This window comes from Amblyomma maculatum, chromosome 3 (assembly GCF_055883805.1).
Source record: "Amblyomma maculatum isolate TAMU_Amacu chromosome 3, ASM5588380v1, whole genome shotgun sequence".
Taxonomy (NCBI): Eukaryota; Metazoa; Arthropoda; class Arachnida; order Ixodida; family Ixodidae; genus Amblyomma; species Amblyomma maculatum.
The window spans coordinates 38,837,888-38,856,202 of record NC_139346.1 but is presented as its reverse complement, the minus strand read 5'-3'; the positions used below and the strand labels follow the sequence as shown (position 1 = coordinate 38,856,202).

The 18,315-nt window shown below is 45.9% G+C and overlaps 1 protein-coding gene across 1 annotated transcript in view; it reads right to left on the bottom strand.

The window, feature by feature from the left end:
* Positions 1-18,315, bottom strand: part of APC7 (anaphase-promoting complex subunit 7) — a 47,421-nt gene that overhangs the window by 11,167 nt on the left and 17,939 nt on the right. Inside the window, exons 10-14 of the mRNA XM_084597458.1 lie at positions 12,219-12,333; positions 11,125-11,266; positions 6,939-7,039; positions 3,245-3,402; positions 1,383-1,499 (exon numbers count right to left, since the gene is read on the bottom strand). Coding sequence (XP_084453584.1) covers positions 1,383-1,499; positions 3,245-3,402; positions 6,939-7,039; positions 11,125-11,266; positions 12,219-12,333 — 633 coding nt within the window. The remainder of the gene's footprint in view (positions 1-1,382; positions 1,500-3,244; positions 3,403-6,938; positions 7,040-11,124; positions 11,267-12,218; positions 12,334-18,315) is intronic.

Genomic DNA, 18,315 nt, shown 5'->3' with positions numbered 1-18,315 from the left:
TCCTCAGCAGCGCACGCACTACTGATGCGCTCTTGTGACTGACAGCGCCACCTACGCTTTTAATCGCTCCGAAAACCACCTCGCTCCCATTGGCGCACTCCGAAGATGGCACACTTCTCAATTCTAGAACACTATAGTTATGGTGTTTGAGTAGCTGTGTGCCACAAAAAGTGATAAGTACTGGGGTGTGGGTGGTAGAGTTGTATGGGTAAGCATGCACTGTGTGTGCAGCCATACACTGTGCACAGTAATACATTGTCACTCATCTATTCATATACACATATATACAGTCGAACCCGGATATATCGAATTTCGGTAATATCGAACTCACGGAATATCCCCTCGAAAATCCAATGTGAAAGTATAGGAAAGCCGCGTCATATATCGAACTCAATTTCACCGGTCGTTCAATATATCGAACTCCGCACCACAAACTGGAAAGTGTGCCTTCTCCAAAAACGATTGCATCACCCTTGGCCGCTTGCCGCGTGATGTTTTCAAGCCGCGCGCGGCAGGAATGAGAGGGGACAGCTCGGCTAGGGCAGCGCCGCGCCCATTCTCCAAAGACGCTGGCCCGTCGAGCCGCAGCAATGGCGTATTTGCCGAGAACGACATCCATTGGTCCGTCTTGTTGTTTGAGGGTGAAGGATGGGTGTCTACCGCTTGCTGCGCGCTTTTCCCTCGCCACGGCCAGACTGAATCTAGCGACGCGCGCTCCCTCGCCCGCTTTTTTTTTTTTTCATGCACGTGGAGTGCAACGCCCCATCTCCCGCCAAACGCGGAGGAGGAAGGGAAATCTGTCTTGCGGAGGCTAGACGACCTTGAGCAGGAGAGTGAAAAACCTTTGCGAGGGAACGGAAGGAGAGAAGCACGACAGAATCGGGTGATTGCGGTGGTTGTAAGTGCGTTATTACTCTTTTCAAAAACATTTCGCGACCTTGCGTTCTGGGGGCGAAGTCTCACATTCACCGGGGAAGAAAATATTCTTGACCAGAGGGTGGACAGTGGGCCTTTACCGCTTTTTTTTTTTTTCCAAATTCTCGAGTGCAAAAGTGGAGGATGGGTTCATTATGCGAGTGAGTTGATTACGCGATAAATACAGTATCGTTTTTCGCATCGTAAGTGCCGTCCCAAGCCGATTTCTGTATATCGAATTATCAATATATCAAACTATTTCGCGATCCCCTTCGAGTTCGATATATCCGGGTTCGGCTGTATATACTACGAATCAAGCACAAGAAAAATGGGCAACAAAAAGGGAGAGGGAGAAAGTATAGGCACCACCTCCGTCTACGGCGATTTTGCCAAACCCTCCATGTACAGCTCTCGCCACAAAACAACTGCACAACATGCGTGCCATTCAGATTGAGTGGGAAACCCACTTGAGGGCGATGCCAAAGTGCTGCAAGGCCTTGTCGTGCTCGCCTGTCCTGGCATAGAAGTCTCCTAGCATCTGGTGCAGCCGACAGGTGGTCTGGTTCTCCAGGTGCTTCTGCAGCCTGCACACAGAATGGAGGGAAGCAGACACACAGCTTAGTGCTCCCACTTCGCTTTCACCTGTTCCACCAAACGTCCCACTAGGAACATGTACAACGAAGCCCTATCCACAACTCAAGATGGTTAACCCATTTCCTTCAGGAACTATTCTGTGTCACGACTCAATAGTGGGTCAACCTTCACTGTTCTTCGGTGAAACGTGATCCAACTGTGAGACACCGGCGAAAAATGCTTTTAAGGTGAAAGCCTTTCCTGGCTCACGGGCTGCGGAAATGTTCACACACTTAAGAAAATCTGCCTCCACCATAAACTGAACCCGCCAATCTCCAGCCAAGTGTGCAAACCACTACTCCAAGCCAGGTTCGTGAGAAACTGATCATAATCCTCCTTGTCTAAGGTGAGGATAATAATAGCTATGACAATGCAGTTATTAATAATGATAGTAGCGATGACAATGATGCTGAATTTAGTTGATATTGACGATAGTCCTGATAGTGATGATGATAGTAGGGAAGAAAATGATGATGCAGTTAGTGAGAACAGTCCTGTAAAGTGGCTTTTCCTGTTTCCCCTTTTAAGTAGACTTAAGGGCAATCCTGTAATTTTTCTGGGTCACCAAGAAAGGGCATGAGAGGCCTTGGAGATGTGCCTCGAGTGGGCTATTTCCATGCTCATGTTGTGGATCACGGGTGCTCCGTTCACCCCACACATTTCCCAAGCTTTGGAAAGAGGTTTGATTTTTACCTTAAGAAACACATCACATCACAGAATATACCATAGGATTCTGAGCAAGCGGTTTCACTTGTACAAGGAGCCACTGCTAATTTCAAATTTCCATGCCACTTCGAGAAAGTGCACCCCTCCATCCTCTACTTCCCGCCCTTATCGTGTACTGCACCCAGGCAACACTGGCCAGCCCCATCCAGTCCAGGAATTGAATCGAATCTCAACTCTCAAGAAACATCACAACCAAAAATGGCACCCTGAAGGTGCCGAATTACCCAGATGTGCACATGCCCAAAGGCCAAAGGCTTGTGCCACCGCGAGCAAGATACCCGCTATGCACAAGAACAAATGGCTACAGTCTAGGCAGGAGATGGCGGTAAAATAATATACAAGACGATCGCTCGAATAGCTAAATTGTGCGCTGAGAGAAAACGTTGGTGGTGGGGGTATAGCGAGAATACTTGTGACACCTGTAGAAAGCCCAGTCATCCTGTACAAATCTTTAAGCCTACATGCACTAGGCTCTATTTCTTTTTTTTTTTTTCTGGCATGAGAATTTCATCATTTGCCATTTGGAATTATGGTGCGGTTCTCGGACACTTGTTTGGAATTTAATGGTATTCTTTCCTTATATGACGAGAAAGGTTTCCAGGTTCCATAAGCATCTAGTTACAGCTGACAAAATGTTAGCAACATTTTGATTGGCAGATCTTGCTAGAAACATTTTTAGAATGCTTAAGTATAGGAATAAAAACAGTGCTCAAATTGTACTGTGCACTAAAAGGATGCCTGCAAGGTATTCACTACATTGTGGGCCTGCTGCTGTTACCCATTTTGAAGTATGCCAGACATGTAAATGACTTTGCAGAAAAAGCCTGCTCCGAATGTGATAAAAAAAATAATGGACTATTGGACGAGTTGCCGCACTATCGAAAGGACACCGGTGCAACAAAAAGAGCGCAATGAAGAGAACACATGTGCCCATGTCGTCAATGAAGGTTGCTGTCAAAGTGACACTCACAGTTGGATGCCGCGGTCATAGGCTCGCTGCTGGTCGTAGATCTCAGCCAGCAAGTAGACGGCTGGGAGGTGGGTGGGCTCTTGCTTGAGGGCCTTCTCCAGGCACACCTTAGCCTTCTCCAGGGTCACAGAGCTTTTCATCAGCACACTGGCATAGAGCTGCACAGACATGCAGGAGGTCACAAACCATGCCAAGGCCTGGCATCTAGACCCATCGGACACCCGCTAGAACAGTGCTTGCCTCTGTTGGCAAGAAGGAATGGCTTCTACAAGTTCTGACTGCAGATACACAATGAAGGAGCCAAGGCAGCATCCTAGACTGTCTCCAAATGGCACCTACAGCCTGGTTAAAGCTGTTATTGCCAGTGCTGACCGCACTAGAAGAGTTGACAGTGTCTAACCAGCCACTGATCAGATGCTCCTAACATGTCCCCAAAAAGTCGAGTCCTCAAACCCAAGTGCTGGTCTGAAATGCGCAGCACACTCTGCTGCCTTTCTGACAAACAGTTCCCTGCTCTTCACCAAATGAAGTGCAATAAGCTAATGGCTGTTTGAAAAGTACCAGTCAGAAAATGCATGCAAGCCAGACTGAGGGACAACAATACCACGGACCACCTTCTTAGGTTGAAAAGCTGCCAAAATGTGAATGGGCCCTTCATCAAAAATGAGTAATTAGTAATTAGCAATTACTAGAGGTGTGCCAATATTAGTAGTGGCTATTTGACTGGATACTGCACTTTCATAATTAAACCATTTGAAACTGCTAAGAATTCAAAAATTATTAATTTCCTGTGCATATGAACTTGCAGCAAAACATGGGGAGATTTCCAAAACGAGGTGCCTCGCACTTCACTTGCGACATAACTTAATTCGCTCTTTCCTCTGAGAATTGACTGTTTGTATGTGGAAACACGAGCTGGGCAATGCTAGGTAGTGCATACGGTCAATGTGACAATGAACATTGTGCTCTCTGGTCACAAATGAAGCGCACCATCATGAAGCACATCAGTGCATTGTGCCGAGATGCAGTAGGCACCTGGCTGTAGATGTGACTGACAGTGATTCTTAATGTGATAGCATTACTATATGTAGGACATATAGAGGACAACCGATGGTCGCTTAGGGTAACAAACTGTATTCCAAGGGAAGTAAAGCGTAGCAGGGGGCGGCAGAAAGTTAAGTGGGCGGATGAGATTAAGAAGTTCGCAGGGGTCAAGTGGATGCAGCTAGCACAGAACCGGGTTAAGTGGAGAAATATGGGAGAGGCCTTCGCCCTGCAGAGAGTATAGTCAGGCTGATGATGATGATTACTATATGTCGGCACTGAAATTGCCCCCAAAATATTCCACCAGATGTGACGTCACTAGTGATGATCCTAATGTAATGAAGTATATAAAGGCAGTGCTTAATCGATGCAGTCATGATCATTAGTAAGAAGTGAGTTATCCAATAATTGCCAGCCACAATTAATAACACTTGGTAATTAAATAATACGTGTAAGCAATAATCCAAATTAATGAGTTATCCTAATTAACGAGGTTAATTAGTGGTGGTAGGTGACATCAATCCATGACATCATATAATTTGTCTGATGACGTCACACATTTGACCAACCAGTGTGCATTAACAAAGGCAGCACTGGAAGACGGTGTCTAGGAAGTAGTGTGAAATAAAAAGTAAAACAAAACAAAAAAATTAACCCATAAAAAAGTAAAAATTACAAAATGCCACTGCAGTGCTAATGCTTTCGCATTCTTTTAATGTAGTTAGCTTCTGCAGTGACTGCAAATTTTTTTTTTTCATTTCAGACACCAATGATAAGAGAAAACAATAAGGGAGTAATTACTTTTTGACATCCACCCAAGTGCAGCCATACAGCTACAAAGGAAAGCTATACAGCGTCCTCAGAAACTTTGCAGTTAAAGAAAAAATCATCCTGGTCCAGGGATCGAGCCAAGGACCACCACCCTTCAGGGGCAGTTGCTCTACCGAGTGAGCTAACCAGGACGGTCAGCAGAATAGATGGTAGGGCGAGAGCAAATTGATCTACTATAACTCGAAATTCTTTGGGAAGTTCTTTCTTCCAAAGTTGGGAAACTACTGGCATTTGGCACAAGCCATCATATTTCCTTTGTGACATCATAAAAAGTATAGCCATTTCCAGTCACTCACTGCAGCTGGCCACGCAAAAGCAGAAAAGTTGTTCACGCAAAAGAGGAAAAGCTGTCCACAGCAGAAACCCACAGTACAGAGTGCTCACTATGATGAGGAGGAAAATGGGGCCCCGGGCCAGCAAAGAGAACAGAAGCTAAGGAAAAGCAGGGGAACCCATTTCCAAGGACAATAAAGAACAAGGATAATAACCCTTGTCCAGAAAAGTGGGCACAAAACCTGCTCCCGGAGAAAGGATGTGAAAGGATGGAGGTGGTGACAGAGTTCAAAGCGTGGCGGTATTTTCAAGTTATCAAGAGCTTTAGGTGCCATGAGTGTTGCAGCAAGATTGCTGCTTTCTACTGCTCTTGTGTCTGCTATGCAAGCCTGCTAGCTGCAATTTGCCAGCAGTGACCCCCATTAATTAGATCCCAACACCACCCCTCCAGAAAGGGGTTATTCAGCCACCTTACAACCACAGACATTCAGTAGGCTCTTCTGTCATGTGAGACCAAAAAGAAAAAGAAATGGAATAAAAAGAAAAGAACACATTATGCATCCACTTGAACTGAACATGCGAAATTTACCAAGCTGCATTCAGCAGAGACGATTCCTCCTCAGGAAATGAATGCCGCTCACCAGTTGTGTACATCAAAAGAAAAAAAAAATATGGAGGACATTTAAGCATTGCCTTTAAAGGTACGATGAGATAGTGTAAGCAACCATCTCACATATAAAGTCCTGCTTTAAGCAAGCCGATTGAAAGTTCCTGCGCGACATAAGGGTAATGTGAATGCTAGGGTCCTGGCAGGTTGATCTTGATACCACCGTCCCATGTGAAGAGAGAGGCCTGAGTTGGCAGCGCCTGACAAACCTAATGTCAGGCAACTTTGCATGCAGCTAGTGCTTGGCCATGTCAGTAGCTAGCTACTGCCTGCCAGTGTCGTACTCAGGATTTTACGCTCACAACGTCGACACAGTTGTCGATGCCAGATTTTCTGGTGAATGGGGCCATCACGTTAAAAATAAGGCAATCCCGTTAAAAAGCAAAAATAGACGACAGTTTAGATTGCCCAAGCACATACAATGCATGCAGGAGTTTACTTCTTTAATGCTTGTTTAGCCAACTAGTACTTTGCTTTGTTTAGCTTTCATTTGTCACAACTTGGCATTTTTTATCTAAGTATTTAATGTGTCCTTTAGGCTCTTATTAGCATGAAGAAGGCCTACTTAAGGTCATTAGTGCAACCTAGTTAATTAAGAGGGAATGAACATGATGACACCTGAAGCGCAGCATGACATAGCACCACCTAGCACATAAAGAAAACAGCTAGCGAGATCTAACACAGTGGTCAGTGAAGCTAATCTCTTTGCCTCGGCCTGGGTTCGAAATCCACTGGTGGCAAGTATTTTTTCGAGCGGTTCGAAGGAGATTTCACACCCATCCCACTGAAATGCAAGAGTGTGAGTAGCAATGCATCTTTACTAACAATGGTTGCTCGCTATGGTCCCGTTACAGTTGCGAGTTGGCAAAGGCGACTGACCGTGAGAGCCCTCGCAGTGTGGCCCAGGTGCTTGCAGGCATTGCTGGCAATGGCAGCTGCGTCACTGTTGCGCAGCTGGGCCAGGTAGCAGTCAACCATGCCTGCAAGAACGCACCATTTCTCTTGCACCCCTACTTGGATAAGAGCTTGACAGAAGCCAAAAGGACGGTCAGTTCTGGAGGAGAAATCTGACCTTTCCTTCTCTTAAGGGGTATGAGTTGGGAGGGCAACCCATAGAAACTATGTAAACACAACTTATCAGAACACTTTTCTCGTTTCTCAGAGCGCCAGAAGTATTGGCCAGTCGTTAAATGATGGCCAGTGCTTTGAAGAAATATGTGACAAAGTATGCTGCAACATTGCGGAGGCAATCTACTTTCAAAACTCCCCGTATAATCTGTGTTATTAATCCAAACACCACTAAAAGGCAAGCTGGGTGTAGCGAATCATGCAGTTTTGTTTACAGTCTGATATGCTGCCGCATAGGATAAATAAGCTTGATAATAAGTAAAACCTCGTTACAAAAGACACTCAAGGGACCCAAAAAAGATGTCTCTTGTAACCAAAGATTCTAAAAGCACTGTATTGATTGGTTTACTGCACATCAGCATATAAATGCATTCACATTTAACAGGAAATTGTTCAGGAACGCTTCAAGAAGTTATTCATACTCGTATGTATTTTTGTGAGTGCAGAGTGTATTCCTTTCCAAATTCTGGAAGTAAAGCACTTCATTTTGCAAGCCTTCCTGTTTCTCTAATACCTTTCAAGCATTCTTACATGCTCGTCGCCCTCTGATGCTGACACTTTCATCTGAAATGTCCTTGTGGTCATCCTCTATGGCACATGTGCCATTTACTTACGCGAGGATTGCACAGTCTGTAGGCTCTTCGAGAGCACACAAAATTCCACATCTGCAGATACGAATTCCTCAAGAGATCTGCTACCTCAGCAGTCTCTTGGATGCTCGCCCAAGCTTCATCTTCAAGGAATGGGCCCTCTGGGCCCATTCCTTGAAGATGCCCAATATGCCTTGAAGAGGGCCCAGTATGGGCCCTCTTACATCATGTCACATTTGAAGCCTGCTTTTGCCTGAAACAACTTCTCACAGCTTCGCTTCTCAGGCCATTCCAGACACATGAAATCATCTGAACAGCAAACTTTGCATCAATTACTATATTGTGCAGTCTTGCTGCCTGTCGAGCCAATAGGCGTTCTACCAACCTTGTTTTGTATAGCAACTTGACAGAGTGCATAATGCCTTTGTCTATTGGTTCAAGGTGGGATGCGGAGTTTTGAGGGAAGAAAAAACTTTGGTGCTACAAGAAGCATTGTCCGCAAAGAGAAAGACATCAGGATTCTGAGCTTTTATCGTGTGATCAAATTTTAACAGCAAGGAGTTAAAAATGCTGGACATCCTTCATGCATTTTGATTTGCTTTATAGGTGACAGTAATGCATTGCCAGTGGCTGAAACAACGGGGTTGTTTTCATTTTCCAATCATGGGGAAGCGCTCCTTCTCAGTTCCAGAGATATTGCAACAAAAAAGATGCTGATATAGAACAGAATTTAGTTAAGAGAATCTGAAGTGCATCATGTACGAGTTGGTATGTGTCAGCTCAACTGCATGAGCCCACCTGGGTTATGTCTCTTCTAAATAGTGAATTTACTCTAGCGACCTGAAAAAGTTGTTCTTAGTAACCGAGTGTCTCTTCTAACAGTGCCTTTTGTAACGAGATTTAACTGTACTGTCACTCCAGTGTTACGTCCTAGACAGAATTACATTTAAAAAGCAGTTGTCAAGCGTCATACGAGAATATAAACCGAATGGAAATCGCGCATTGCAGCAGACGACAGCGCAGCTGACGATGCCCACCGCGGCCGCCTCCAGTTCCGGAGCGCCTGCTAGCGACGCCGCCGGTGGTGCATGGTCGTCTGAAACTATGTGCGGTCAGTTTATCATGCTGTGAACAGTCCTGCAGATCGTCAGACTTGCCGTACTCACAAGAAAATGTAGTGTGCACTGCAGCAATGTCGGACTACATGAAAAGCTTGTTGGAATCGGATAAACAGCGCTACAATAAAAAGCTGTACATTGACAGCGTTGTGCACCCGGACCCATCTGCTATACCTGAAACACATTTGAAAGTCCTCCGGACTGACGCGGGCACTCTGCCACCATCCGACATGGAAAACATTGTAGTGGATTTGACTTTATCTCCAAGTCGCTTCACTGCAGAGAGCATCCAAGCATACAAGTCCCTGGAGGCATACAATTATTTTGAATCAGGTGGGTGCGCGCAAGCTCATGAATGGGCATATATGTTAGTTAAATATTTTTTCGATTATTTTCTTTTTCCACATGGTATCGCTAAGGCTTCTCATAACCGTTCTGCACTTTCTGTGCGGTTTCATAATCTTTTTTTTTCCATATGGCGCACACCATGCAGCACGTGCACGAACGCCGGAATACAAAGCATCTCAAAGTATTTGTTTACGACTTGCTCACCACATGCATGTATCGCGACGCAACTGCATTTATTTTAATAGTTACTGCCTCTCCTTAGCCACGATCAAAGTTTTCAGAACACAATGACGTCCTGCCTGTAATTTTGCATTTTATTCCTCTGAGTTTACAAAATGAACCATGCATCGACAGCATCATTACCGCCTTATGCGGCTTGTGCGTGTCGCCAGACCTTGCAATTACTCAGCCATGCAACATGCTGTCAAGGCGTCGTACAAGATGCTCACAAAAAAAAAAAAAAAGAGGAGAAGAAGAAGAAGAACAGGCTTGGGTGACTTGCCTCCTGGACGTTGGGGTTCAAACGCGCCGCACATATTTATTGATAAATATGCTTTACAGAGATGTCAGACTCCAAATGCTGTTGCATACGTTATATTCATAGTCAAAATAATGAACCGGCTATTAACAAACGACTGCTTTCGTAGGCACAAAGTCAGCTTCTTTGCGAACCATTCTTTGCATATATTTTTGGGAGGCCGCGCTACCACAATGCATTTCTAACTCGGATTCTAGACAACGAAGGGTTTTAAATGTAGATTGCTTCCACACTGATGCAGCACACTTTGTCACAGATTTCTTCAAAGCGCTCGCCAACATTTAATGTCTGGCCACCACTTTTTATGTTCTGCGAAACTAGAAAAACTTGCGGCCAGTTGTGTTTACATGTGTATCTATGGGTCGCGATCCCAACTCGCACCCCGATATATTTCGCGGTTATTTTAAAAATATTTCACCTCGGTAGTGAGATTTCATACTTTCACGATCTGTTCTAGGATGTTCATGGTTGCTCTATAGCAATAAAAACATCATAGGTATCCCGTGAAATTAGAAAACTGCTTTTAAATTTTTTGGTTCCATGTATTCATATGGACGCTAACCCTACATTTCACCCCCAGTGGGCCCAGCGTGGCGAGAGAAGCGCCACCACATCATACTTATGTCACAGATTGGTGTTGGTCTAGACTAAAGTGCCTTGAAATGATAGGAGATGGTATCTTATTGCAGTAAGACACTATCAGGGCCTTCGAGGCTTTGATGGCGCCACAAGGGCTTCATTTTGCAGCTGAAATAAAAATACTTTGCCCTGAAGACTTTTGGCCAAGACAGTTTTGGTTTTGATTGAGGACTAAAAACCCAAACATTGAACATGATCCAGCAACAAAAGCCCACTATTCTGTATTTACTCAAATATTAGTTTAGTCACGGTGCAGATTCATTAAAAACTCCAGAAAACAGAAAAAGAAACATTATTTTCCTATTGGCTTTATCTGATAAACTTTGCTGCAACCACCTTCAAAGGGAAGGGGTGTGCGATGCCTTCCTGTGATAACAGGAACAGTTGCACCATGTTATGATTTGAAGGTGGCTTTCCTATGGAGACAAACTACAGCAAAGCCATTTTTGAAATACTTTTGTTTGTAGACTTTTACCTAACTTTCCATATTTTGTGCTTTCGTTCCCCCCTCAGTCCACTTTTTTTTTTGTCTCTTCCACATACACAATATTGACCTTCATATTGCAACAATGGCTGCGTTACATTCCAGTGAACACGGTAGCAGCTGCACTTTAAGTACTGCATTTCCTGTATTCTTCAGGAGAGCAGCTACAAGGACCAATGTCAACAGCAGAACCAGCAGCACGGGAGACAATTGTAAACACCTTTGTACGCCTCGTGACGGTAGGGCGCCACCTTGAACACTTCGCCAAAATGGGCAATGGCCTCGTGCAGTTTCCGCAGTTCCAGCAGCACCGTGCCTTTGAGCAGGAGCGCCTCCACATGGCGCGGATTCAGGGTGCACGCCTGCATTTGGGCATTCCACAGTCAAACGGACAGATCAGTGCATGCAATATTTTTAAGTTCTGAACTCAGCTACTTACTACTGCAACTGTTAGGACATTGCAGCATATGCTCCATACATAGAAATAAGAGTTGCGCAGTCCCTTTCTGCTTGTTGCTCATGCCTCTAATAGCCATGCATGTTCACATTACCCGGAATGATCTATGGCCCACAAGCAAACCAGGATGTCAGCACCTTTTAGCACCTGATCACTGCCAAATGAGAGCTGATTCAAATATTTTTCTAGTGATGCGGCAAGTTTTTTTAGTTTTTTTTCCCTGCGACACAGTTGTAAAGAATGCGTTTTCAATCTGGAACATGGTGACATTGTTCACGAGTTTGACTCTATTCCTGACAGCATGATCTGTGACACTTCAGGCAGAGGACACACCACTTTAATTACAGCTGGGAAGAAACAGTTGAGTAGAAACACGGTTGCTTCCTCGTCGCAATAACACACTCCTTCGAATAGAGCGGGCAGCCGTTAAACTGGTCAAATACAACAAACTGCTAACTCTGATTAGCCATGAAGAACATTGTGATGTGTACTTCAAGATTTCTCATCCTGTGTTGCAATGCTAATTGGGATAGTTGGTAAAGATTCATATCAGTGGAGCAGGGCACAGAGACGACGGACGAGGAAAGGAGCGCCTTGGTCTGCGTCCTTTTCTGGTCCACCATCGGTGCGCGCTACTCAGTTGGCATGAAATGCCGTTACATCTCGAAGTACCTGACATTGGGGCTCTCAAAGTAAGCTCCAGAGACGAACTTCCAGTTTCTTCAGACTGTGTTCTCGAATCGCTTGAGCACCGATATCCTTTCGCACCCCTCTCCTCCAGAACTTCCTTGACCCTCTCCATTGTGGACAAATACCGACAAAGACAAATGAACAAGCGAGAAGAAGGCTGCCCCAACCTTCTGTGCAAAGTAGATGGCCCGGTTGTTCTTCTTGGTGATGTAGCAGAGGTAGGACATCACAATCCAAGGCTCGGGGCTCTTGCAGTTGGCCAGCGTGAGCTGCGAGGAGAGCCTGCACAACGCCCACGAAAACACTGCAGGCAAAACATCTGTGGCTAGCCTCCTCCTGGCAGGAGCCAACATAAGACTCAAGTATGGCCTATATCCTAATATAAAATATTAGTATTGGCGTCACCGTTATGTGATAGTGAAACACCTTCACAGGTTGGATATACCACCGCCGTTACGGTAACACCATGATGCCTGCCTGGGCCAAGAGTGGTATTTAAATTAATTTCAATTAATTTCCACAAAACAATGGACCACAAGAAGTCCAAAACTAGCGTTATCACAAGTATGAAGTGTCACGGCCCAAGTGCATTTATAAAGGGTCTCAGCATGGTGCAACATAATACGGCCCAGGTCCACTCCTGTCTATGGGCGGCGCTTAACCCTTTCACTGTCGGGCGTTTCTGGCCGTGACGCACCCCCAGTGTCGGCTTGATTTCAGGGAACTAGCATATCTGGGAATGAGCATAACGATTTATTTTTTATTATGATTTCTATACAAATAACAGAGTCAAAGAAATATACACATTTCAGTGTTCTGTAGCTGTTGTTAATTAACATTATCATCATTATCAGCCTAATTATAAATTAGATAAATGAGGATATTATAAGAAAAAAACTGCTCATTACTTCTGTAGAGACCGAATCCGAGTTCGACTCGTATTTATAATCAAAAGAGCCATTGCTCCAGCCCGCAGTCAAAGGTCCCACACGGTCAGCTATTCGAAAATAACCGCGCGCACGGAGGGCATACTTTCGGTGACCCACACAACGGAGATAAATGGCACGTTGTAAAATCAAGATGACAGAGAGAAATGAACAGAGGCTAAAACAGCCTCCTTTTCTGCTGCTAGCCGCAAGCAAGAGCGCGGCAAGAGAGAGCAAAAGCAGCGATCTAGTAATGTGTCGAAAGGCAACGGCCCGAGCCCCTGAATGTGACACGTCGTAGCAGACACGCCAACAGAATAAAAATAAAAACCTGCAAACCTGCGGAATATGGCAGAACAACCCTTGAACTCGTTACATGCTATAATTGCACGCACGTGCTGCAAAACGCGCGAGCCGAAAGATCACTTAGCACGATAGAGTAGCGCACCCCTCAGCAAAGAAGGTGGCGGGGGGTGGGCGTGGTCGCTCCATACTCTTCAATATATACGTATCAACACAACGCAGGGCAAAAATATTGTTACGGGGCACAGAAGAAGGAGCAACACCAGAGATCCGGGAGGATAGTGCACATCGCGGTGGTGAGCGTTGTAGCGGCGTTTTTGAGCTTCTTGAGAGATGGTGAGATTGTGCCGAGCAATCTGGCAAGCAGCGTCGGCTCGGGCGATGGCATCGCGGGCATAGGTTGTGACGGGGCCAGCGGCGGGAAGCAAAGTGCCGAAGGGCAGTAAGGAATCTCTCCCAAAGAGAAGATAGAATGTAGCCAGCAGAGTCATGACGTGAAGAGTTATATGCAAAGGTGACAAATGGCAGACTAATATCCCAGTCGCGATGACTGTCGGATACGTACATTGCGAGCATGTCGGTGAGCGTGCGGTTAATACGCTCCGTAAGGCCGTTCGTCTGAGGGTGATACGCAGCGAACTTGTGCCGAACGGAGCAAGAAAGAAGTATTTCCTCAACAACTCGGGAAAGGAAACAGCGGCCACGGTCGGTAAGTAGTTGACGGGGAGCACCATGGTGAAGTATGACGTCGTACAAAAGAAAGTCAGCAACGTCTGTGGCGCAGCTGGTTGGAATGGCGCGAGTGATCACGTACCGCATGGCATAATCGGTGGCCACAGCGATCCATTTGTTTCCTGACAAGGACTCGGGGAAGGGTGCTAGGAGGTCAAGGCCAACACAAGAAAATGGCTCAGTCGAGATAGCAATCGGCTGCAGGTGTCCAGGTGATAGCACAGAGGGTTTCTTCCGGCGTTGACAGAGGTCGCAAGCGGCTACATAACGTTGGGCAGAGCAGTAGAGTCCAGGCCAGAAGAAACGCCAGTGACGTGGTCGTATGTGCGTGAGAGGCCAAGATGACCAGCTGTAGGGGCATCGTGCATTTGTTCGAGAACGACAGAGCATAGGTGTTAGGGAACGACCAGCAAGTGCTCAGCGCCATCAGGTCGCATGTTGCGGTGGTATAGCATATTCCCATGAAGGAAAAACAGGGCGAGGGAAGAGTCACGGCTGTGTGTGCGGAGGCAGTCGATAAGAGAACCCAGGGTTGGGTCCAAGCGCTGTTCGTCAGCTATGTGGGAAAAGTCCGATATAGAGAAGACACAGGGGTCCGACTCATGGTCAGTAGAGGAAGGGGGATCGACGGGATAACGGGACAGACAGTCTGCATCCTGGTGGAGCCGACCGGATTTGTATACAACGGAAAAGGTATACTCCTGCAAGCGCAGTGCCCAGCGGCCGAGGCGGCCAGCAGGATCCTTGAGGGAAGAGAGCCAACATAAGGCGTGGTGATCGGTAATTACAGTGAAGGGTCGGCCAAACAAGTAGGGTCTGAATTTTCCAACGGCCCAAACGAGAGCCAGGCACTCCCGTTCCGTAATAGAATAGTTCTGTTCCGCTGATGACAGGAGACGACTGGCGTGGGCAATCACGCAGTGTTGGCCGCGTTGTCGCTATGCAAGAATGGCACCAATCCCATGGCCACTGGCGTCGGTGCAAAGTTCCGTCGGGGCAGACGGGTTGAAATGGGCCAACACAGGAGGATTGGTGAGAACAGCGATGAGGGTGGAGAATGCGTTAGTCTGCTCTGGTCCCCATGAGAAAGGAACGCCTTTCTTCAGCAGATTGGTGAGAGGACGAGCAATAGCGGCAAAGTTTGGGACGAACCAGCGAAAATAAGAGCACAGTCCTATAAAGCTGCGGACATCACGGGGTGAACGGGGAGATGGAAAAGCACTGACAGCGCGAACTTTGTCGGGATCGGGTTGCACGCCGGTGGCATTTACCAAATGGCCAAGCACTTTAAGTTCGCGGCGACTAAAACTGCACTTCTTTGAGTTCAGTTGAAGTCCAGTACGGCGGAAAAGTGCCAAGATGGAAGAAAGGCGACGAAGATGGCTTTCAAACAAGGGTGAGAAGACAATCACGTCATCCAAGTAACATAGACAAGTCGTCAATTTGAAGCCGCGGAGTAAGGAGTCCATCATTCGTTCAAACGTAGCAGGGGCGTTGCAAAGTCCAAAAGGCATAACCTTAAATTGGTAGTCCATCGGGTGTGACAAAAGCTGTCTTCTCGCGGTCTTGTTCATCAACAGAGATCTGCCAGTAGCCACTACGAAGGTCGATGTAGGAAAAGTAGCGGGCTCCATGTAAACAGTCCAAGGCATCATTTATTTGCGGCAGCGGGTAAACATCTTTCCTTGTAATCTTGTTCAGGTGTCAATAGTCGACGCAAAAGCGCTAACTGTTGTCTTTCTTTCTAACAAGCACGACAGGAGATGCCCAGGGTCTGTTCGAAGGTTTGATGATATCGTTGCCCAACATCTTGTCGACCTCCTGCTGGATGATGACTTGGCGCTCAGAAAGGGACACACGATAAGGCCTCCGATGTACAGGCTTTGCATCGCCGGTGTCAATGCGGTGAGTCACAACTGATGTTTGGCCCAGAGAACCGGCAGCAAAATCAAAAATGTCGGAGAAGGATAACAAAAAGTTGTGCAGGTCCTGAGCGTGTTCGGGGCTGAGGTCAGAGGCAATCATTGCAAAAATAGGGTCGATAATTGTGGTGGGGAGTACGGGTGTCGGGAGGACGCTTGAATGTTCCAGGTAACAATATGAACTTGTAGAAAGATTTGACAGATGGCGCAGCCTGTACAAATGCGCCAGCCTCGCGCTCAGGCGCAACGTTTTGAATGCACGATAGAGAATGTGCCGGTACGTCGGTGACACTGCGGGGGCGAAGCGCAAAAACATACCGGTACGTTCGTGACAGCGAAAGGGTTAAAGGAGCAGCGACACCAAATAAATTGCCGCAATTTTTCTTAATGATGCATATGAGTTGTGACATGGCTTTCCCCTAAACCAGCTGAGTAATCTATAGCTGCATTTTTTTCCTGCGCCGTTTCACTTTCGGTTTCAAAAGATGAATGATGGCTGTGACATAATATTCGGTTTGACGTTCCATAGCAGAAAAAGAAGATTAAGGACAAAACACAATGAGCACAATGAATAGGGAAGTCAGGGATGGGTGGTCAAGCAATTTGGGGCGGCACTAGTGTATCCACAATGCAAACCCGCCCCGCCGGGGTGGCACAGTGGTTACGCGCTCGACTACTGTTGCCAAGGATGCAGGATCGAGTCCCTGCCTCGGCGCCCGCTTTTCGATGGAGGCGAAAAGCAAGGTGCCCGTGTGCTGTGCTATGTTAATGCACACTAAAGAACCCCAGGTGGTCAAAATTTTCGAAGCCCTCAACTATGGCATCTCTCATAGCCTGAGTCGCTTTGGGACGTTAAGCCCCACAAAACAAAACAAACAATTGTAAACCTAGTTTTGAGGAGTGACAGGTGATAGGTAAAAATGCAGATAAATTAACGAGAAAAATTACTGACGCTGCAGCAATTCAAAAAGCCAGACCTCAAAACTGTGTCAGCCGTCCTTCAGCGTCACTGTCAAAAAAAAGACATCACATTTTTAGATACAGGGTAGTGTGCAAATCAGCCAAAAATGCTCTCAAATTTTTTAGTTTTTATGCTTTGTTTTTCTTTTATGTTCTGACCTGTTTAGAAAGTATATTGTAAAACTTCACATGTGATCGATTTAATCTTTCACCTTGTTTGTTCCTGTATAAATTCTGTGAGCGCAAAATAAGCGTTAGTAGAAGTAAGCACCTGTGTTTTGTCTTTCACCATCTTGTCGCGCTTTGGAACATCAAGTATACTCACTAGCCCTCACCTCCACCCTAAGTCACTTCGGTTCCATCTCAAATGCTGACAACCATTTCTGACGTAAAAGGTTTTCGGCAGTATTTTTCAGGCTTATTCAGTAAATCAGGCTTTCGGTTACTTTGGACAGATTTTCTGGTCTCCTTGAAGGCAAAGCTCCACCCAGTTTCATGCAGGTATACTTTCTGTACAAAAAAGCTGCTATGCAGAATCCTGTATAAGATTTATACTGGATATCTTCGTATGGTTATACACTTCTGTCCAATTGCAGTTTAATTTTATTTGCAAATATTGTGTGAGCCCCGCCGGGGTGGTACAGTGGTAAGACACCCGACTACTGTCCGGAGTTCCCGGGTTCGAACCCGACCTCGGCGGCTGCGTTTCGATGGAGGCGAAACGAAGTGGCGTCCGTGTGCTGTGCTATGTCAGCGCACGTTAAAGATCCCCAGGTGGTCGAAATTACTCCGTAGCCCTCCACTACGGCTCCTCCTTCTCTCTTTCCACTTTCACTCCCACCTTCATCCCTTCCCTTACGGCGCCGTTCAGGTGTCCACATAGCAAGTGTGACAGATACTGCGCCTTTCCCTTCCTGTGAACCAATTATATTATTTATTATATTGTGTGAAATCTGAAATAAACAAGACGACCAAGGTTTGCCATTTTCAATTTTCCATTTTTCTTTTCAATGGTCAGATGTTTGATTCGATATTCAGAGGCACTTTTTTTCCCATATTCGTATCAGAAATTTTCAATATTCACTCACCCCTATCTGCATCTTATAATTGTTTGTCAGTTAACTTGCGCTTACCAATTTGAACTTTGATCTTTCTATCCATGTGGTTAGAAAGCTTTCCTGTTTTGGTGCTTCTTAGGAGATGCTTAATGAACTTTATATTGTTTATAGCCAAAGAAATGAAAATTCTTTGACCTACCAGTGTACAAATGCACTGGTCACCAGCCAGGCTAAGATGTCTGATACCGTTTATCAATGTGTTTCTCTGTTGGACTTTCAGTGAGAACATGTCATGTAATGGTAGGCAATAATAGTGCAGGAGTGCCTTTTTCTCTGCCTTCTCAGAATTTTAAGGGCAAATGA